This window comes from Ictidomys tridecemlineatus, chromosome 2 (assembly GCF_052094955.1).
Source record: "Ictidomys tridecemlineatus isolate mIctTri1 chromosome 2, mIctTri1.hap1, whole genome shotgun sequence".
Taxonomy (NCBI): domain Eukaryota; kingdom Metazoa; phylum Chordata; class Mammalia; order Rodentia; family Sciuridae; genus Ictidomys; species Ictidomys tridecemlineatus.
In genome coordinates, this window is record NC_135478.1 from 165,143,884 (window position 1) to 165,163,988 (window position 20,105).

At 35.4% G+C, this 20,105-nt stretch overlaps 1 protein-coding gene across 3 annotated transcripts in view; it reads left to right on the plus strand.

The window, feature by feature from the left end:
- Positions 1–20,105, plus strand: part of Elapor2 (endosome-lysosome associated apoptosis and autophagy regulator family member 2) — a 159,357-nt gene that overhangs the window by 112,529 nt on the left and 26,723 nt on the right. For all 3 annotated transcript variants that reach the window (XM_078040123.1, XM_078040122.1, XM_078040124.1), the window contains 9 exons: positions 2,712–2,892; positions 3,379–3,507; positions 9,629–9,719; positions 10,530–10,632; positions 12,224–12,361; positions 13,841–14,104; positions 14,798–14,971; positions 17,984–18,173; positions 19,623–19,719. In XM_078040123.1, the coding sequence (XP_077896249.1) occupies positions 2,712–2,892; positions 3,379–3,507; positions 9,629–9,719; positions 10,530–10,632; positions 12,224–12,361; positions 13,841–14,104; positions 14,798–14,971; positions 17,984–18,173; positions 19,623–19,719 (1,367 nt within the window). The remainder of the gene's footprint in view (positions 1–2,711; positions 2,893–3,378; positions 3,508–9,628; positions 9,720–10,529; positions 10,633–12,223; positions 12,362–13,840; positions 14,105–14,797; positions 14,972–17,983; positions 18,174–19,622; positions 19,720–20,105) is intronic.

The window sequence follows — 20,105 nt, forward strand, 5'->3', positions numbered from 1 at the left end:
AAACAGAAAAGCAGCAAAGCTTTGTAGGAACGGAATTCAGGTAGAGGCTTCCATGTAGCTAGGTAGACTGAGGACCTACTTTAAGCATGCATGAATGTTGAACATGATTTTGAAAGAGGAGTCAAATACAACCTGGCAGCATCTTGTGGGTCATTCAGGAGACAAATGATGAATGCCTTTGGCAACTGGAAATATCAAGGTTTGAAAGAGGCAGGGAGGCCAGCATTAACTTGCTTGGCTGAGACCTCCTGTGCCAGAATAACCTGGAGCACAAGGCAGCTAGGTGAGTGGCCATGGGTAGACCCCTGTTAAAGCACATGTAATTCAGCTCTGATAAATTCAGCCAGTCTATAAAGGGTTAGTACAAAGGAACATTTGAAAGAAGAAAACAGTTACTATGGGCAAATTCAGTCTCAAAAGTTGCATATATGTTAGTCCTCCTGGACTTGAACTTTACTTAATAAGGGAGCCAGTTTCCAATAGATTCCTCTGTGTGTGTGTGTGTGTGTGTGTGTGTGCATGTGTGTGTGTGCATGCGTGTGCACGCACACACGCACATTTGTGTGTGTATTTTAAATTACAGAAATACACAGGGGCATTGTACCTCTTTTGTAATCTTAATGGCAATCTAGTAAATTTTACTCTATTAGGGTTGTGATTTCACAAAAACATCTTATAATTATATATCATAGAATTAATTGTTGATTTTCACCTGCATTAGAAGCCATCTGGTGTTAAGTGTCATTAATATTAATTATTGTCTTTCCTAGTCAGCTGAAGTTGAAAGCATCTGTTCCCATTAGAAACAGAGGCAGAGAATCAATCTGCCATGTGAAGTGAGGGGCTTTGTAAACAAAACTTTTGCTGCAGAGTCAAATGTAAAATTTGACTAATCAATATTTAAATGCTTAAAGGTAGTGCACATTTTCTAATTTGTAAAAATTTGGTTTACTTGCATTGGAAGTTATATGGTTAGCTGACTTCTCAGAATGGATTTTTACATCTTTTTATTTTTATCTTTGCCAAACTGTCACTCTTTGACTAGTTCTACTTCACCATTTACCAGTTGTACATGGCTTTTGGGTGGGTTATTTAACAGCTATGATTTGGATTGTTTCCTCATTTCTAAATAATATACAAAGTGATTGTGAAGATTATATGGTGGTGCACAGTATCAACACCCATCACCTGCATGTGGTTACAAACTATTCTCAACTGTATAGTAGCTCATGTTTTTATTAATGCTGAAATAAATCAGGAAATAAATGGACCAGAATTTGAAATTTATTGTTATTAAGCCAGAATTTTAAAAATCCAACCCTTGAAATGTAATGATGTTTCATCTTCTTAGAATCACTGAATTTTACATTGCCCTTCCAGAGGGAAGTTGAGAACCCATTATAGAGATAGTATGTAATTAACTTTTTTAGCTATTTAGGAAGTCCCAGCTGGAGTTGCCATTATTTTATAGATGGTAACAGAGGCCTTTGGGTGAAACGGCTGGTTAAAATTTATCATGATACTGTTATAAAGTGAATGTGAGAAAAGGGAGATACAAAAAAATATTGTTTATAATCATGTTGAGACATATAATTTTATAGCATTTTGTTAAGCATCCTTGTTCACTGGGCAATATACTCTTCCTAATACTTGAGGATAAAATTGAGGGACCTAAGGGCTTACAATACATAATTTTCTACTAACTAGAAATAATTGTGGAAAATTGCTTTTAATTTTGATTCTTCTGGTTCAGTAGTAGACTTCCTATGGCAGAAGTTGTTTTAAAGGATTATGAACATATTCAGCAGATTATTAGACATATGGGAGAAATGTTTAGTCTGATTTTCAAAAGCTATATTTTGTTATGAAAGAGTTTTTTTTTAATTTTTCTGTTTACATCAGAATACTTGTTTTCCCTGGAACATATCGATTTTGTTTTAGAATAGCTAATTCATTTGATATTTCTGGTTTCAAAGTGAGACTATCAAGTTTATGATAACAGCTTTTTGGGTTTGGCTGAGTTAGTTATTTTCTTATATCTTGTTTTGTGTGGGGTGAGTGCAGGTGTGGAGGAGGAGAAAGGATGGGGTTTAAAGGACTGTTCTCCCTGAGGGTAGAGGCTGTCTGAACCCTTAGGTTCAGAACACATGAAACAGGGCCTAGAAGCTCCAGAGAAAATAATTTAGCTATAGCTAGACAGACATTAAGTTATTGAAAAAGTCTCAGAGAGCAACAAATATTTGTGAACCATTAGGATTGAAATAGGAAGTCTTTTCTATTCATTTTGAAAAATGATCTTTTGCCATCAGTGTGTGCAAAGTATGGTGTGATGTGCTGTGGCTAGAGGATAGGGAAAGTGCAGTGGAGGTCTCAGATGAGAAGATAAAATCACTGCACGGAAACCCACAGTTATTGAATAAGGTGAATGACTGGATAGAAGGGTAAGGACAATAATCAGGTTATCTATATTTTAAAAAGCGATTTCATCATGAGGAACTGCTGTGTATGTGGACCCTAAACTGTGTATGTAGCTTAGGGTAAAAACAATCATAAGGAATGGTCATTTCTCCACCAAACTGCTTTTTCTGTTATTTTGTCATTGATATTTTAGATTTTCTTCAGCTAGCCCTTCTATTCTGCCACTGTTTTCCCATTTCCTAGGCTCCAGTATAATGTTTTTGTGATAATGTATGCTTGCTTACTTTTTATAGACGCAGATAATGTACAAGTGGATAGAACCCAAAATCTGCAGGGAAGATCTCACCGATGCTATTAGATTGCCCCCTTCTGGAGAGAAGAAAGATTGTCCACCTTGCAACCCTGGATTTTATAACAATGGTTCATCTACTTGTCAACCCTGCCCTCCTGGGACCTTTTCAGATGGAACAAAGGGTAGGATGTCAGTGGTCCATGAGTTGAACCTGTAGCAAAATAAACTTGTTGGACTATTGTGACCTTATTCTAAATTGTTTTTATGGAAGAATTCTTTTAAGAGACAATTTTCTTATTGAGATAATAGCATTGTGAGACCACAATGACTTATTTAACATATGAAGTGATCTGTTTTAATGGCATGTTGTATGACACTCTCTCAATGGAATAAGTGTAAGTTATGTGTACACATACACTGCAGAACAGTATACCACTATGCAAGCAAAAATGCCAAATATATACACATACCAACACATTCTACCCAGAATTTTTTCCAGATCACTTTTTAAAATTTACCAATTTCTAAGGAAATTGATGGACCTATCTCTCCCCTTTCCACCTCCCTCTCTGCTAATTATGGTTTTGTGATGCTTAGAGGAATGAGAAAGTTGTCCAGATGCAGTTTAATTGTTTTTTTTTTTTTTTTGCCCCACTTGTCTTCTGTAGAATGTAGACCATGTCCAGCGGGAACGGAGCCGGCACTTGGGTTTGAATATAAATGGTGGAATGTCCTTCCTGGCAACATGAAAACTTCCTGTTTCAATGTTGGGAACTCCAAGTGTGACGGAATGAATGGTGAGTTCAGAGACACCTTCTTGGCAGTAGATACCATTCTTTTATAGACTCAGCTCTTTAAAACATGCCAAATATAGGCACAAGGAACTTCAGTCTTATTCAGCTATGTGTCCATCTTCCAGGATTCACTTTAAAACAGTAAATACAGGCAGATGACCTTCCAGTAAAAAACATAAAATGCAGCAGTTACCCACTTTTCTGTACTTTTACTTTCTGCAGTTTCAGTTACCTGCAGTAAGCAGTTGTCTAAAAATATCAAGTGGAAAATTACAGAAATAAACAATTTAGGAGTTTTAAATTGCATGCTATTCTAAGTAGCTGATGAAGTCTCACACCATCATGCTGTGTCCCACCCAGGATGTGAATTATTCCTTTGTCTTGTTACAGTACTGTTCAGCTATACAGTCTGTCCACTGGTTACTTGGTAGCCATCATAGTTAACAGAGCCACTGTGCAGGTGCCACGTGTTTGTTCAAATAACTCTTTACGTAATATGGACAATTCAGGGATGCCAAAGAGAAGGTGCTGAGTAGTGATGCTGGCAGTTCAAATGTGCTTGAGAAAAGCCAGAAAGTGCTTCCTTTAGGTGAAAAGGTAAACATTCTCAACTAAGTAAGGAAAGAAAAATGTTGCATGCTGAGGTTGCTAAGATGTGAAATTGTGAAGGTAGAAAAAACTAAATTTGTTCTAGTATTGCTATTTTATTTCAAGCTGCAAAAATTACAGCTGCAGTGTATGATAAGTGCTCAGTTAAGATGGAAAGGCATTAAATTATGGTGCTCAGTTTTATCTGGTTTTAGACATCCACTGGGGTTCTTGGAACATGCCCTGAGCATGTATTAGTTTTGCATTTTTTGGAGTCAGTTTCAAAGTAGATATTGAAGATCACCATTTATGACTATAAATACCAGTATAGAATTGCCAACGTAACAAAATCTGTGTTGTTTACACTAAAGAGGAATATGTCAGCATCTCTGTTTTTGGCTCAATACTGCGCCATGGTAAAGGATTTATGATCTCAAATTCCCTTAACCATAGAGTCTGTGGGTGTGTTAATTAAATACGTATGATCCCCACTAATCAAAAACTTGAAAATGTGGCTGAGTTCTGTAGGACTGTTACTCAATATTATTGTTTCCATAGTGTTTGTTGGTTGAATGAATCACATTATCAACCTATGTATTTTTAAACTTGACACTAGAGACTGGTACTAAAAATACCAGGGCTTTACACTGAAATGCATTCTTTAATTTTATCAGTTCATTAGTATTTTTATCAGCTTTCCTTTTTCCATATTATACTTGTTTATTATGTAAACACACATATATGCACACTCACACAAGGCATACTTTTTAAATGCATATGCTTTAAGTTAGTACCTTGCCAAATAGACACATTTGGGATGTAGGAAGTGATATGTACACATGGATAGTGAGATTGGCAAATAATATGTCTTTAAATAATATTGATTAAACAGATGAGTGAAAGAGGGAAAGATAAGACCGTAATATATCAAATGTGAAATATTCCTCTTTTTAAACCAATAATCCCAGTTTTAGGAATTTATCCTGGGGGGGTGGGAATATCACAATTATTATCTGGCCATGAAGGTTTATGTTCCTAAAAATATGTGCTGTGATTGAATTCTAAGTGTATGAAGTTAAAACCTATTGAAAAAATAAAATCGGGAGGACCAGAGTATTGAATGAACTATAAAAGGACTAAGATGTGTGTGTGTGTGTGTGTGTGTGTGTCTGTGTGTGTGTATTGTGTATTCACTTGGTGGATGAGATTACATGGAACTTTTATATGATCTTACCAAGGCTTTACTCTAGCTTTCTATGACAATATTGATTTACTTGCTTACTCTTTTACTTAAAAGGTATATTTTTTATATTTCCATTAAGTTTTAGAAATGTTAAATTATTTTAAAAACATGAAGCTCTGTTGTACTAGTGTGTGATAACGAAATAGTAAACAGTAAAGAACACAAAGATACAAGGTGGAGTATGTTTCTGTGCTGTCATAGCATCAACCTTGTGTGAGGAGCAGCACTCCGAGGAGGATCCAGTGAGAGGTGGATAGCCTGCCTGGTGGGACAGTTGCTGTCCATGGTGATGGAGTTAGAATGGGTGTGGTTTGACCGACTTGACTGTGTGGCTTGGAATGCTTTGAGGCTCATCATTCTCAGTATGAATTCTGCATAGTTTTAGAACACATATGGGGAAGTAAATTTTTGTGTATTGGAATTATGTTTAAAAGGAATTCCAGTGCAGTCATTATATGGATTTTATATAAAAAATAATTTTACAATCTGGTTCAAGAATTTTTAAATCCTATTTTCCAACTCAATAGTAACTTCTGGGGATTTATACCAAGGAAACAATGTGATGTAAAGAAAGAAATCATATCAAAAGATATTAATTTTAGTATTTATAAGAGGGAAAAGAGGCAAAAACTAAAATTTCAACAATGCAAGTGTGGCTAAATAAATTATGTAATAACCATCTAACATTATTAAGTTATGAAAACTAGGAGAGGATTTTTAATGAGGAAATATTTTTGATATAATGATTTGAATAGATAATGCTAAATGAAAAAAAATCAGAAAATAAAATGGATTATATAGTAAGTCTTAGATGTATTAAAGAAAAGTATACAATAGAAAAATCACTAAGAGAAACACCAAAATATTGAGGATATAACTTGGGGTGGGAAGTTTCTATGAAGTATGAAATTACTTCGTTTACTTTGCTACATTTGGTAAGTGTTCATCATGGACATATATTGCTTTCAGAATCAGAGTAACAGCAGGAGATATTGCTTGAAAAATATATCCATTTGACCCGACAATTTCTTTACTGAGATTCTTTTTCATAGAAATACCTAAGTACAGAAAAACCACCAAATGTATTCATTATATTATCATCTATACTAATTAAAGGCAAAAACAGTCTAAATGGCTAAAATGGATATGTGATCAACTTTGAATGATTTGGTAAACTGTGAAAAATCAATTTTACCTGTCTAGATCATAAAATGTTAATGTAGTTACTAACATATCCATGAAGTAAGTATACATAAAATACTTATGAAATGGTATTCATTTATAAAACGTGATATTCAAGGTTATCTGCGGTAGAGTTCAGGGGTATAAAAGCACACATGCACTGAAAGACAGTAAAAGAAACACCTCAATTGTTAATGCTGGTTGTTTCTGATAAGATTGTAAGTAATTTTAGGTTTCATCTTTTACATTTTTTGTAGCCTTAATATTTTTATAGGAAATATAAATATGGTTTTAAAAAACAAAAAATTCAAATATAAAGTGTATATAGAAAGATGGAAAGTGTGGAATTTACTTAGAAAAAACACAAAATTGCACATGTAAAAATGCACACACAGACAAAACCTGGAAGGGAATGTCTAAAAATTATAACAATTATTAGGGTGTTAGTTTAAAAGTAAATGGTTTTTAAACATTTTTTTAATTTGTTTTAACTAGTTATACATGACAGTAGAATGCATTTCTGTACTTTGATATATCATACATAGATAGGATATAATTTCTCATTTTTCTGAGTGTATATGTTACAGAATCATATTGGTCATGTAGTCACATATATACATACAGTAATAATGTATGTTTCATTCTATTATCTTTCCTATCCCCACATTCCCTTCCCTCCCCTCCCATCACTTCCCTCTGCCTAATAGAAGGTAATGCTATTCTTCCCTAGTGTCCCCCCCCACCTTATTGTGAATTAGCATCCGTATATTAGAGAAAACATTTGGCCTTTGGTTTTGTGGGATTGGCTTATTTCGCTTAGCATGATATTCTCCAACTCCAACTATTTACTGACAAATGCCATAATTTCACTCTTCTTTAAGACTGAGTAATATTTCAAGTTTTTGAGATCATTTTAGCTGATAGTGTTCTACATAGTTGTGATGATTGCGAATGGATGAAATGACAACTATCTCACAGTAGAAGGCTAGTGCTTCCTAGGTTTCTGCCAATTTTGATCTGTCCTACTTTTCAGAGCTCTAGTTTAACATTCCTGAGTTGTGTTGTACAACACAGTGACTATTAGCCCCATGTGGCCATTAAATACTTGAATTGTGACTAGTTCAAATTGATGTGTATTGCAAGTATAAAATAAGCATAAGTATATTCAGTGTTTCAGTATGAAAAAGGTGAAATGTCTGCTAATTCTTTATATTAATTACATTGGATCTCTTTATTTTCTGTCGTTGGTGTCTTTCTTGCTTAAATTGGTATGGGCATATTAGTTCCCCAGGGAACTGCCCAACAGAGTCCCCTGTCTGGATGGCTTAAAACAACAGAATTGTATTCTCAATATTTTGGAGGCCACACATCAAAGTTTTACTGGGTGATGTTCTCTGAAGCCTGGAGGGGAAGATCCCTTCTTGTCTTTTCCAGCTTCTCGTGACCCCAGGTGCTCTTTGGCTATGGCAGTTTAATTTAACTCTGACCTCTCTTCTTCATCTGGCCCTCCTCCTTCTCTGTGTTTGTCTGCGTCTTCACATGGTGTTGTCCCCTGTGTGTCTGTCTGTCCTTATTTCCCTCTTCTCCTGAGGACACCAGCTCTTTTGGCCCATCATAACCACTTCATTTTAACATTGTTTCATCTGCCAAGCCTCTATTTCCAAATAAGGTCCTGTTCACAGGTATTGAGAGTTAGAATTCCAACAAATGTTTTCTGTGATTCAAACCATAGTAATAAATGTTCTGTTTGACCTACTGTTTGGCTAGAGTTTCCCTGAGAGTAGTAGCAGAGTTCTCACAAGGTAGTGCCCCAAACTATACTGACAGTGGGATCAGTTGGAATTCCAAAGAAAGAAGCTCTAAATATTAGGATGATCAGTCCAAAGCACTTTTTAGGGAAACTTACATACTGAGTGTTACAACATAACTTCCCAAAGGCACAGTGAGTTTGGAAGGTTCTACCTAGGTTTTTCTGCACTGAGGGTTAGGACAGAGTTTACAGGAGGGTTTGAGGAACTTGGCTTAGGGACAGGGCTGGTTTATTTCAGAGTTTTGAGCAACAGTGTAAACACTGTATCAGTGCTTGGGAATCGTCACCACCTCTGGATTGGGTTCAAGCTTGCTGGAAAAACATGCATCTGGCCAAGTCATGGGATATTCAAGGAATTCTGTATTTCTTGGTCAGTTCAGAGAGAACATGGAAAACCTGGAGGACTCTACAATAAGCAGTATCGAAACACAAGAGATGTTTCCTCTCACAGTTACAGTAATCCCTTCCAAATACTGTTCTCTTGATATGTCTTTTAATCCTTCCTTTTCTTTGTCCTTTCCTGCTCTTCTGTCCTTCTTCTTGGCATTTCTGAATGTTAGGAGGCATTCTTAGGAAGCATTTATGAAGTCTTCCTTTCACCCTCACCACACAATAGCAGTAAACCTAAAAGCCTCTCATATTATCTCCACTGCAGCCATGGGTATCTCTTCCACTGGACCAGTTTGTTTCATGGTTATTTAACTCTTAGCATTAGGAGTTGATTTGCTTTTTTTTTTTCTTTTAACCACCTGAACCTTTAGATAGCAGAACAGAGAGCACTTAGAAGCAGTAGATTAGTATATATTATTTAAAAGACTAGTTTGATTGAGGTCTATTTAACATGATACCCTTCTATAACTTGATTGTTGATTATGTGTTTCAAAAACTACTGAATCACCAATCTAGCACTAATATAAATCCTTAGTTTTTTTCTCTTACTTCTTGAAGTAGTGATTATTGACATTGATTACTATAAACTAGGATTTTCTATCTCAGTGTATTAGAATGAATAAAGACTGTTTAGTTTTTTTAAAATCATGCTTCAGTGAGAAAACTATTGTTGGTTTTACCATTAGATAATTTTATGCAGAACAGTACATTCATAAAATCTTTATTGGTATCTACAAGTTTCCCTATGTATGCAATTTACAATTGACTTAAAAACAGGTAATTCTTTTGGAGTATTTCTAACTTTGAACATAAACACTAATTCCCTTGTAACTTTTACCTTAAATAAAATGATTTTTGAGTATCATTAATGGAATTTTTACTAATAAAAATGACTTTTTTTAAATTCACAGGTTGGGAGGTGGCTGGAGATCATATCCAGAGTGGAGCTGGAGGTTCTGATAATGATTACCTGATCTTAAACTTGCATATTCCAGGATTTAAGTAAGGAAAACCAATTCTGATTCCTTTCTGTAAGAATCTTCACACCTGCTTCCCTCTAGAAATATGGCTGCCATTATTGCATATATTAGTTTGCAAATCTTAGTAAAAATAAGTTGTCACAGAATTATGTATTAAATTTAGGAATATCTGTAGAGTCAGTGACTGAGAAACTACAAATGTTTAGTTGTGTGTTACTGGAGTGAAGCTAAAAATGTTTAGAATAATACATCAAAAGCTATAATAACCATTATTCTTGGATGCTTAATGAAGAGTCTTAGCCTAAATTGTTTGCAGGAATATTTTTTGGTTTATTTATTTATTTTCTCAGTTCTACCTGTAAAGGAAGATGTTATAAATTGATTAATCTCATTTTGCTTTAGTCCCCCTTATTGAGATTCCCTGTAGAGGTCTTTATTTTTTTAAATAATTTTTTATACCTTTACTTTATTTATTGATTTTTATGTGGTGCTGAGGATTGAACCCAGGGCCTCGCATGTGCTAGGTGAGCGCTGTACCGCTGAGCCACAATCCCAGCCCTAAGAGGTCTTTATTCTTGCTTTAGGATCAGTGGGAGCATAGACAGCAGGAGATGCAGGCATATTTTCATGGCTGTGTAGACTTCACCTTAGAACGAGGTGGGTGGACTTGCAGAATCTGAGTGAGGAAGAAGTTGTGCTTTGGACGGCGCTATAGAATAGGGAAAGAGAAGAACTACGTAGTTTTCAACTTAACAGGAAAAGTTGCTTACTTTTGTTGTAAAATTATATTTAGGACATAATGTAAATATTGCAATTTTAATCTGTCAAATAGACCACCAACATCTATGACTGGAGCCACAGGTTCTGAACTAGGAAGAATAACCTTTGTCTTTGAGACCCTCTGTTCCGCAGACTGTGTCCTGTACTTCATGGTGGTAAGTCGAAGAGAAGCTTTCAAAGGCAAATTTCAGAATTTATCATTCATTCTTTCAAGTATGAATTTCCTTATGCAAGTTGGAATGAGAATCCTATTGTTCTGGATATTCTTAGAAGTTTCTAGAAAACATTTAAACATGTTTAAAGAAGTCATTAAGAATTGTGCAAAAATAGAAATGAATTACAGTAGATGGGATAGAGAGAGAAGAGGGGAAGGGAGGGGAGGGAAGGGGGGATAGTAGAGGATAGGAAAGGCAGCAGAATACAACAGACACTAGTATGGCAATATGTAAATCAGTGGATGTGTAACCGATGTGATTCTGCAATCTGTATACGGGGTAAAGATGGGAGTTCATAACCCACTTGAATCAAAGTGTGAAATATGATATGTCAAGAACTATGTAATGTTTTGAACAACCAACAATAAAAATTTTTAAAAAAGTAATATATGAAAAAAAAAGAAAACATTTATTCCTCCTGGGGAGAAATAAGTGAAGAGGCCCAGGTGACTGATAAAGTCCAGGGAATATTAACCTGTAGAAAATTCCTTTGTAAAAATATGCACCAGCAGAATGAAAATTCTCCCTTAATTACCAGTCAGCAATTTAAACTCTTAGGAAGGAGAAGTGTATTAATAAGTAAGAGCAGAAAATAATGAAGGTGTGGAGCATTGGGAAAAAAGAAAATTTTTCTTATTAAATTTAACACATTTAGAAAAAGGACTTTATTATCCACATGTCATAATTTTGCCTGTTTCTTTTCTTACTCCCAGCTTGAGAAAAGTAACAATTCAAAACTCACCAAGACCTCAAATGGATTTTAGGAAATTGCTGGCTAAGATTTTAACATTACTTTTTTGGGACAGTACTGGCAATTAAACATAGGAGCTTGTAACCACTGAGCAACACCCTCAGTGATTTTCATTTTTTTATTTTGAGGTAGGATCTTGCTAAATTGCCAAGGATGATCTCATTTGCAAGCCTCCTGCCTCAGCCTCTCAAGTTGCGGGATTACATCTGTGCATCATGGCATCTGGCTTAACAGTACATTTAAATAGTGACTTCATAGATCTGCTCTGTTTTTGTTTGTGCTTTTCCTCAGCAACTCTTTATTAACTAGTTAATAATCATTAATGACTTCCCCCATGATATGCAAGATATGTGGAGATTTGAATGTTTTGTGATTACTAGCTATTTAAATGGAGACTAATTTATTCTGAAAAAAATATTGATTTTATAGCAGTAAAATAAATTATGGATGATCTTCAATACATCATCTATTTACCACAAATAACCAATAGGTCTTCAGTTACTCTGGTGCTATTCCTTTATTTCTATAATCTGTTAGATGGTGCCATTGCTGAAATTCAAACTATTGTCTTTCAACTAGACTGTCAATAATCTCCTACTTTGCTGTTATGCTTACTCTATCATCTATGCTGCTGTCAAAATTAAAATGCAAATTTCCAGGCCCTGTTCTAGACTTATAGGAGCTCTGTGGAAGAGACATAGCAGTCTATATTTGTAAGATATATTATATGTCTATTAATACTGAGTTTGTGCTTTATTTTATATTTTTCCACTCTTTTAGGATATTAATAGAAAAAGTACCAATGTGGTGGAATCATGGGGTGGAACCAAAGAAAAACAAGCATACACCCACATCATCTTCAAGAATGCCACATTTACATTTACATGGGCATTCCAGAGAACTAATCAAGGTCAAGATGTAAGTTCCAAACACTCTTTTTTTAAAAAAACATAAAGATGGTGCCCCCTTGTGGAGATGTACACAAAGAGATCACACAAATATGGATGAAAAAGACTTAGATTTTTATTCATGTGGAATCAGTCATCTGGCTAAGTAATGGATTGGTGTAAAAATGGGTAACTTATTTTATCTTTTGAGAGTAAGAATGTCTGAAATGTAATAACAATATTTCTTTAAATTATTCTGAATTCTGAACTAATTATAGTTGCTTAAAGCTTAAGAGAAAATCTAATTTTGTAGCTATTTAAAAACTTGTCTCTATTAAAGCTTTCTGAGATTTTGAGAAGGTTGGTAACTGTCTTCTTTGTCTGAATTATCTGGTGCTGTTTGATTTTTCTATGATGTTATCTCTTAGGGAATGTGTCAGTACACACAATTGGGTTAACACACAAGATCATTTCCTTTTTTGTATTTTTCTGGCTAGATAGACCTCATTCCCCCCTGCCCTAAGTAAATTCCATTGTGTGTTTTGATGGTGATAGGATTGTTATTTTTTGTGGGTCTTCGTACATATGACCTTAGCAAGATGAGAACAAGGTGAATATCTTGTTCAGAAATGGCCTTAATGCTATGGCGGCAAATTAGTGCATTTTCTGTCTTCCCTTGAGGCTTCCAGTGGGGAACCTATTCTCCAGATTTTACCTGACTCCACTTGTTCTTCAGGAGGGTTCAGATCACCATCTTGTGGGTCATGAACATGTGATGGGATCTTACTTCTTTCTTCACTTCTTTTCTATCTTTGTCCAGGTTCCCCCCCCCCAAAAAAAAAAGAAAAAAAAAGCCATTTGAATAAACATTATTCTACTAGAGCTAAGTTCACTGCTTGATGAAAACCAGACCTTAATTAACCCAATATCACAAGAAGGAAAATATAGTAAGATCCAGGATTTTGCTCCCTATTTCATATCCTTTCAGCAGAAATAAATATACCTGTATGAGTAAAAACACTAGAGAAGAGAAGGAAAGCTGAAAGGAGTGATGTGATTTTATCAGTATTACACAGCTAGTGTCTGAGTGGGGACAAGAGGTTCTAATCTTCCAGGATTTTCTGTTCCCTAGTCTATTGGTTTTCTACCCTACCTCAGTGTGTCACTAGATTTAGACTTAGACCTGAATAAACAATGATGAGAGAAAAGTTGTTCCTTTGCTAAAGTTCAGCAGTTCTTCCAAACATAAAAGTCTATAAATATGCTCGAGTTTATACCAAATACGACACATCTCATGTCAATTGTGGTGAGACTCCAAGTTTCCAAATTCAAGATTTAGGATTTTTTAAAAAAGAAGAACCAAATAAGAGTGATATTAATTCATTGTCAATTACAAACTATTAGGTTGGAACACTCTACTTAGTTGTTTTGGTGATAGCAACATAAAATGTAATCTAGTTGTACAACTAAGCTCCAAGGCAGAAGTCATTACTTTCTGCTTTCTTTTTAGAATAGACGGTTCATCAATGACATGGTGAAGATCTATTCTATCATAGCCACTAATGCAGTTGATGGGGTGGCGTCTTCATGCCGTGCCTGTGCCCTTGGTTCTGAACAGTCGGGCTCATCGTGTGTCCCCTGCCCCCCAGGCCACTACATTGAGAAAGAAACCAACCAGTGCAAGGAGTGTCCACCTGACACCTACCTGTCCATACATCAGGTCTATGGCAAGGAGGCTTGTATTCCCTGTGGGCCTGGGAGTAAAAGCACTCAGGTAAGTAGGCTGTGTTTCGGTTATTCTCAGAGAAGCATATTTTAATAGGTCAACTCAAGCATTCCCCTTAATGTTTCTCTAGAAGTTATAACATTGCTATTTATTCTGGGAAAAAAAGAGGTTTTTAATTCCCTTTCCTGTTTGCTCTCTTTTTATGTTTATGCAGCACTGAATGTGTGCTATGAATGGACTGGTTACTAAGAATTTAAAATGTTAAGCAAAGAACTCAAATAAGAAATGTTTTCCAAAAAATGCTGGAATTGATTTCTTATGCATTATTAAGGTAGAGCACATAAAATACTTTTGTAGGTTGGCTGTAGGAATTATCTGAGATGTAGAAAGTGTATCTTACAACATTTAAAGTACAGGTTAATGTTATATTACAGACGGAAGTAAAAGTAGTTTTAAATTGGCATAACAGGAAATTTTTACTATTTCTTAAAGTACCTTCCTATAAGAAACTTATTTAAGAATAACTTTACTCTGACTTTAAAAGAATCTGAGGCCTCTAAACTCTGCCTAGAAAAATTTACAATGTAGAAATTTTCTGTATTAGGATGGTAAAATATAACAAAGACAAAATTACTGAAATAGTTTTTATACCTAGAACTTTTAAGGACACATTTTTAGTAGTAGTTAATACTTTCTTTATTTCAATATTGTTTCTTTGTGTTTTGTTCTCTTTAAATAAAGGATCACTCAGTTTGCTATAGCGACTGCTTTTTCTACCATGAAAAAGAAAATCAGAGTTTGCATTATGACTTCAGCAACCTCAGCAGCGTGGGTTCCTTAATGAATGGGCCCAGCTTCACCTCCAAAGGAACAAAATATTTCCATTTCTTCAATATCAGTTTATGTGGGCATGAGGTGAGTTTTAGATATCAAGAAGAGACAGAGCTGTATACTAGCTCTGATTAAGTTGATATTTTCTGTGTTGGTAAACCAGTAAAATCTCCCTGGGAACTAAAAACCAATGTCAGGAACTGAGCTTTGATTGCTTAAATCCTCTGTTCCCTCTTATGATATTTACAGCTTTCTTTACCAGGGTTGACATCATTTGGTTCTTTGTCCATCAAAGCATTATTCAGTTAGCTGAACCCCAAGACTTGGAGCTGTGGTGTAGTGCATTGAAAGTTTTCTTTTTCTTTTTCTTTTTCCTGATAAAATTGGGCGAGGCTTATTAAACCCCATCTATTTTTTCAGGCAAGCAATTATGATTTGAGAGTTTTATTCTTGCTTATTGTATTATGGTTCTCCAGAAACACAGGAAAAAAATTATATGAGAAAGGATTTATTAGGAGAATTGGCTAATGGGGTTATAGAGGCCAAGAAATCCCATGATAAACTATGTCTAAGTTGGAGACCATGGTATACTGGCAGCATGCCTGAGTCCTAGTCCAAAAGGTTCAAAACCAGAATGTCAGTCGTATAATTCTCAATTGAGACTGAAGGCCTGAGAACCCCAGAGGTAGGTGGGTGGTGAGAGTAGGGCTGCTGATGTGATCTGTGGAGTCCCAAAGCCAGGGAGCCTGAAATTCCAATGTCCTGGGCAGGAGAAGTCGAGAGTCCCAGCTCCAGAAGTGAGAAGAAATCCTTTCCCTCTGCCTTTTTGTTCTATCTGGATCCCCAGCTAATTTAATGGTGCCCACTTGCCTTGAGGTGCATCTTCCCAGTCAGTCCACTGGCTTACACACCAGTCTCCTCCAGCAACACTCTCATAAACACCTGCAGAATTAATGCTTTGCCAGTTCTCCAGGCTTTCCTTCAGCCAGCCAGTCAAGTTAACAAATCAACCAGCATACTTATATTGTCAGTTTGATGTCTTCAGAAGAAAAATGATTGTAAGAGGAAGTTTTACAAAATAAAAAGGAGATATGCAGGGACAAATATCAATTGATAAGATAGCCTTTGCTAATAATGGAATTTTATTTTTGTCAGAGGAAGCAGAAACTTTTTTTTAGTGGATCTCTATGTCCAATATTTTTATGGACATATGAAGTTGGTGCTGGGAAGAATGTATATGTATATACCATCAACAAAGTTGAGAATATAATAAGGCATTTCCTCCATGCCTCTTTCTATAGTAACTTCTAAATATTTTCTTCATTATGAAATGCTGTATCAAACTTGTTAAAAGGAAATAGAGCTCTGATGAACACAGAAGTTTTAAAAAAAAAACAACAGATCTATACACTTTACATGATGTATATTTATCCTTTCTTGACTTTACAAGGAGAGATCCAAAATACTTACTATATGGGTTAGTCACCCAGGCTGTTCAATAAGTAAATTTATATTAAATACCTATTGTATGTCAGATATTATATGAGGCACGGAATGAGATTAATTCCATTATCTAGCACACTTCCTAGTTTTATCCTACTGTCTCTTCTTTTATCTTCTCTCTTTTTTTTTTCTTTTTGGGGGGTGGGGAGTGGGTTCAAGGGATTGAGTTTAGGGGCACTTGACCACTGAGACACATTCCCAGCCCTATTTTGTATTTTATTTAATGACAGGGTCTCACTGAGTCACTTAGCACCTCACTTTTGCTGAGCCTGACTTTAAACTCGCTGTCCTCCTGCCTCAGTCTCCCAAGCTGCTGGGATTAAAGCATGCATCACCGCGCCTGGCTCTTTTTATTCTCACTCATTTTATTTTAGTCTTTCCTTTGTTTCTCTTTCTTTCCTCAGTACATTCTCTCTGCTCTTTTCCATTATTTTGCCTTAGCTTCAACAATTTAAGATTAGCAAAAAATATATAGAATCCTTATTGGAGTGAGAAGAACTTGTAGAGGGAGAAAAATTTATATGTCATGATTGCAAATTGTGTTAGGAAAGAAAATTCTGTATACTTTATGTCTTTATTTTATTTTATTTTACTTTACTTTATTTTGGGGGGTACCAGGGATTGAACTCAGGGACAATTGAGCACTGAGTCACATCCCTAGCCCTATTTTGTATTTCATTAGAGACAGAGTCTCATTGAGTTGCTTAGCGCCTGGCTAAAGTGCTGAGGCTGGCTTTGAACTTGCGATCCTCCTGCCTCCTCCTTCTGAGCTGCTGGTATTACAGACTTGTGCCACCATACCCAGCTCTACTTTATGTCTTTCTGTGCACAGTCTATATATCTAAGATAAATGAGATCGTTTTCCTATTTTCTTTTTATATTTCTTTCTGGAAATTATGGAGCAAGCTACAGTTCTTTGCATTGGGATAACAGTATATTTAAATATACTATGTTTAAACCATCTTTCAATTTTTACAAATAAATTTTGCATTCTAGCTAATATCTAAATGATTTTTAAAATTAACCTCTTATATTGTCTTCATTTTATAGTTAAACAGATTCACATCACTGGATCTAAGAGTAGGTGAATAAAGATACTTGAAGTAGGTGAATAAAGATACTGTTTAGAATTTGGACGTGCTGGATTTTTGCTGCAATATGACTTTTAGGCTTTCTTTTTCAGCTTTTATATTATCTTTATGCCACACTCAGGCCTGTGAAGGAGAAGGCAAGGCAAGCCTTTTTCCTTGGCATTAAAACCTTTGCCAGCTCTTTGTTGGTCTCTTTGCATTCCTTCATATCCTGTGAGCTGGACTCTCATAGATGACTTAGTTATATGGCTTCCATCCAACATGAATGAAGAACAGTAGAGCTTGAATAACTGGAGTGGCTCTCAACCTGGGCTGAACATTTGCATTGCCTTGAGAGCTGTTAAAAACACTAATACCTGGGCTTTACCCCAGATCCCTTAAATCAGAATCTCTGTGATAAAGAGAGAGCCATGCTCTCCTAGAGCTCTCCTAGAGCAAGGCTAACTGAGATTCAGTTTAGAGACTGACTTTCAGTAAAACCTCTTGCAACTTTGTTTCCTAGGGGAAGAAGATGGCTCTCTGTACTAATAACATATCGGATTTTACAGTAAAGGAAATGGTGGCAGGATCAGATGATTACACCAACTTGGTAGGGGCTTTTGTGTGCCAGTCAACAATTATCCCTTCTGAAAGTAAGGGTTTCCGAGCAGCCTTGTCATCCCAGTCCATCATTCTGGCAGACACATTTTTAGGTAAGTTCCCCATGGTTAATATGTGCATGCATACATTTATTCTAAAATTATGGTAATGGTAATTTGTTATGACACTGGTGATTACCACAGAAGATTAAGACAAAAAGGTAACTCTAAATCATTATTTTGCAAAATGGTTTAAAAGCTTCTGTGTGTGGGATCTGATCAACCTCTGAGAGTACAAGATTCTAATTTTACATATTAACTCATATGATAAATCATGTTCTATGCCTTTCTTCAGATTCTCTAAGAGTTTAAAAAGCAAAATAATTTTTAAAATTGAAGTAAACAAAACAAAAAAACCAAAGCAAGAACAGTATACAAACATAATCTAAATCTAAATTATAGTATGTGCCACTAATATACATAATTTTTCTGAGATCTAAAGTAAACTGGTAGCAAATGTGAGGTGCTGAGTTTCTCCCCATGTGCTCCAGGTATCTGGGTCCTGAAAGCTATAGGGACGTTTTTAGAAGAAACCAGATTTGTAAGTAGTGATTCTTAGGAATCAAGTTCATTGAACTTGATTGAACCTCTGGGGTGAGGGTTTGGAATCCAGCAAGTGCCATGAGTGGTTGTGATGTGCAGCGATATTTGAGAATCCATGCTCTCTTCTTCATAGGCATGCAGCTTCAGATTCCAGGTCAAGGCCCATCACTTGGCTTGCACTCATCACCAGAACTCTGTTAGAAGCAAAGATGCTGTTAATGCTGGCATTTCAGTTCTATCATCATTTTTCTTGCCTCTTAAATTAAAAAGTCTTGCTTTTCTGCTTATTAGATCAAGAACATTTTAGAGTTATTTTCTGGAAGTTATTAGTATTCACATATGTATATATAATATGTATGTATTACAAATATATTTTACACATGTATATATTGAAGTGTATATATTTTGAAATGGCATATGTCTTTCTGTGCTATCCAGACTGGTCTTGAACTCCTGGGCTCAAGTGATCTTCCTGCCTCATTCTCTTGAGTAGCTGTGGCTACAGATGTGCATGCTGCAGCTGGCTGGGCACAGAAAATTTTACTTTGTCAAATATGTGTATATTGAACCATGATCAAGAAGCTATATTAGCAAAATAGCCTAGCATATTGACAAAACTCACCAGAGGATAACAATTTTAAAAAGTAGATTTTGAACTATTAGAACTGGAAAGTACTTTAGAGAGTATCTAGGTTACTTCATGCATTCAACAGATCCAAAAATAAGACCTAGGGAAGTTAAGTAACTTAAGTTAAATTGCAAGGCCAGGGAGTAGGATTTTTTCTCTTTTGGAGTGTTTGGGAAGTTCCTTATTTTTACCAGGAATGCATTAATTTAATGCAGTATTTCTGGTGAAATGACAGTTATCAAAGTAAAGCTATTTGCTATTCAGATGTACAGAAATTAAATAAACCTAGTTTTCCCATATTGCTTAATAGTTTCTTTTTTAATGTCATCTAGGAGTAACAGTTGAAACCACATTGCAAAACATTAATATAAAAGAAGACATGTTCCCAGTTTCACCAAGCCAAATACCAGATGTGCATTTCTTTTATAAGTAAGTGAAGATACTGCTTTCCTTGAATATTCTTTATCAAAAGGAACGCATATATATCTCTATATATGGATTTTATTTCCCATTCTCTATTGTTAAGTTCGTGGGAAGATATATAATATCACCTCTGGGTGCCTAGCATGGTAGCTTAAATTGAACAGATAATAAAAAAACTGATCATTACGTGACTTAGTAAAAAGAAGGAAACTTGGAATATTTAAAAAGCCTTATGTGATTTCTCTCAAATACACACACACACAAACACACACACACACACACATAAATGTATATATTATATATATACATGCACACATATGCACTTTTAAATTAGGCAATAAGGACACTCTAGTTCATTGTCTAGGTAGTAATTCTAATTCACACAAAAAAAC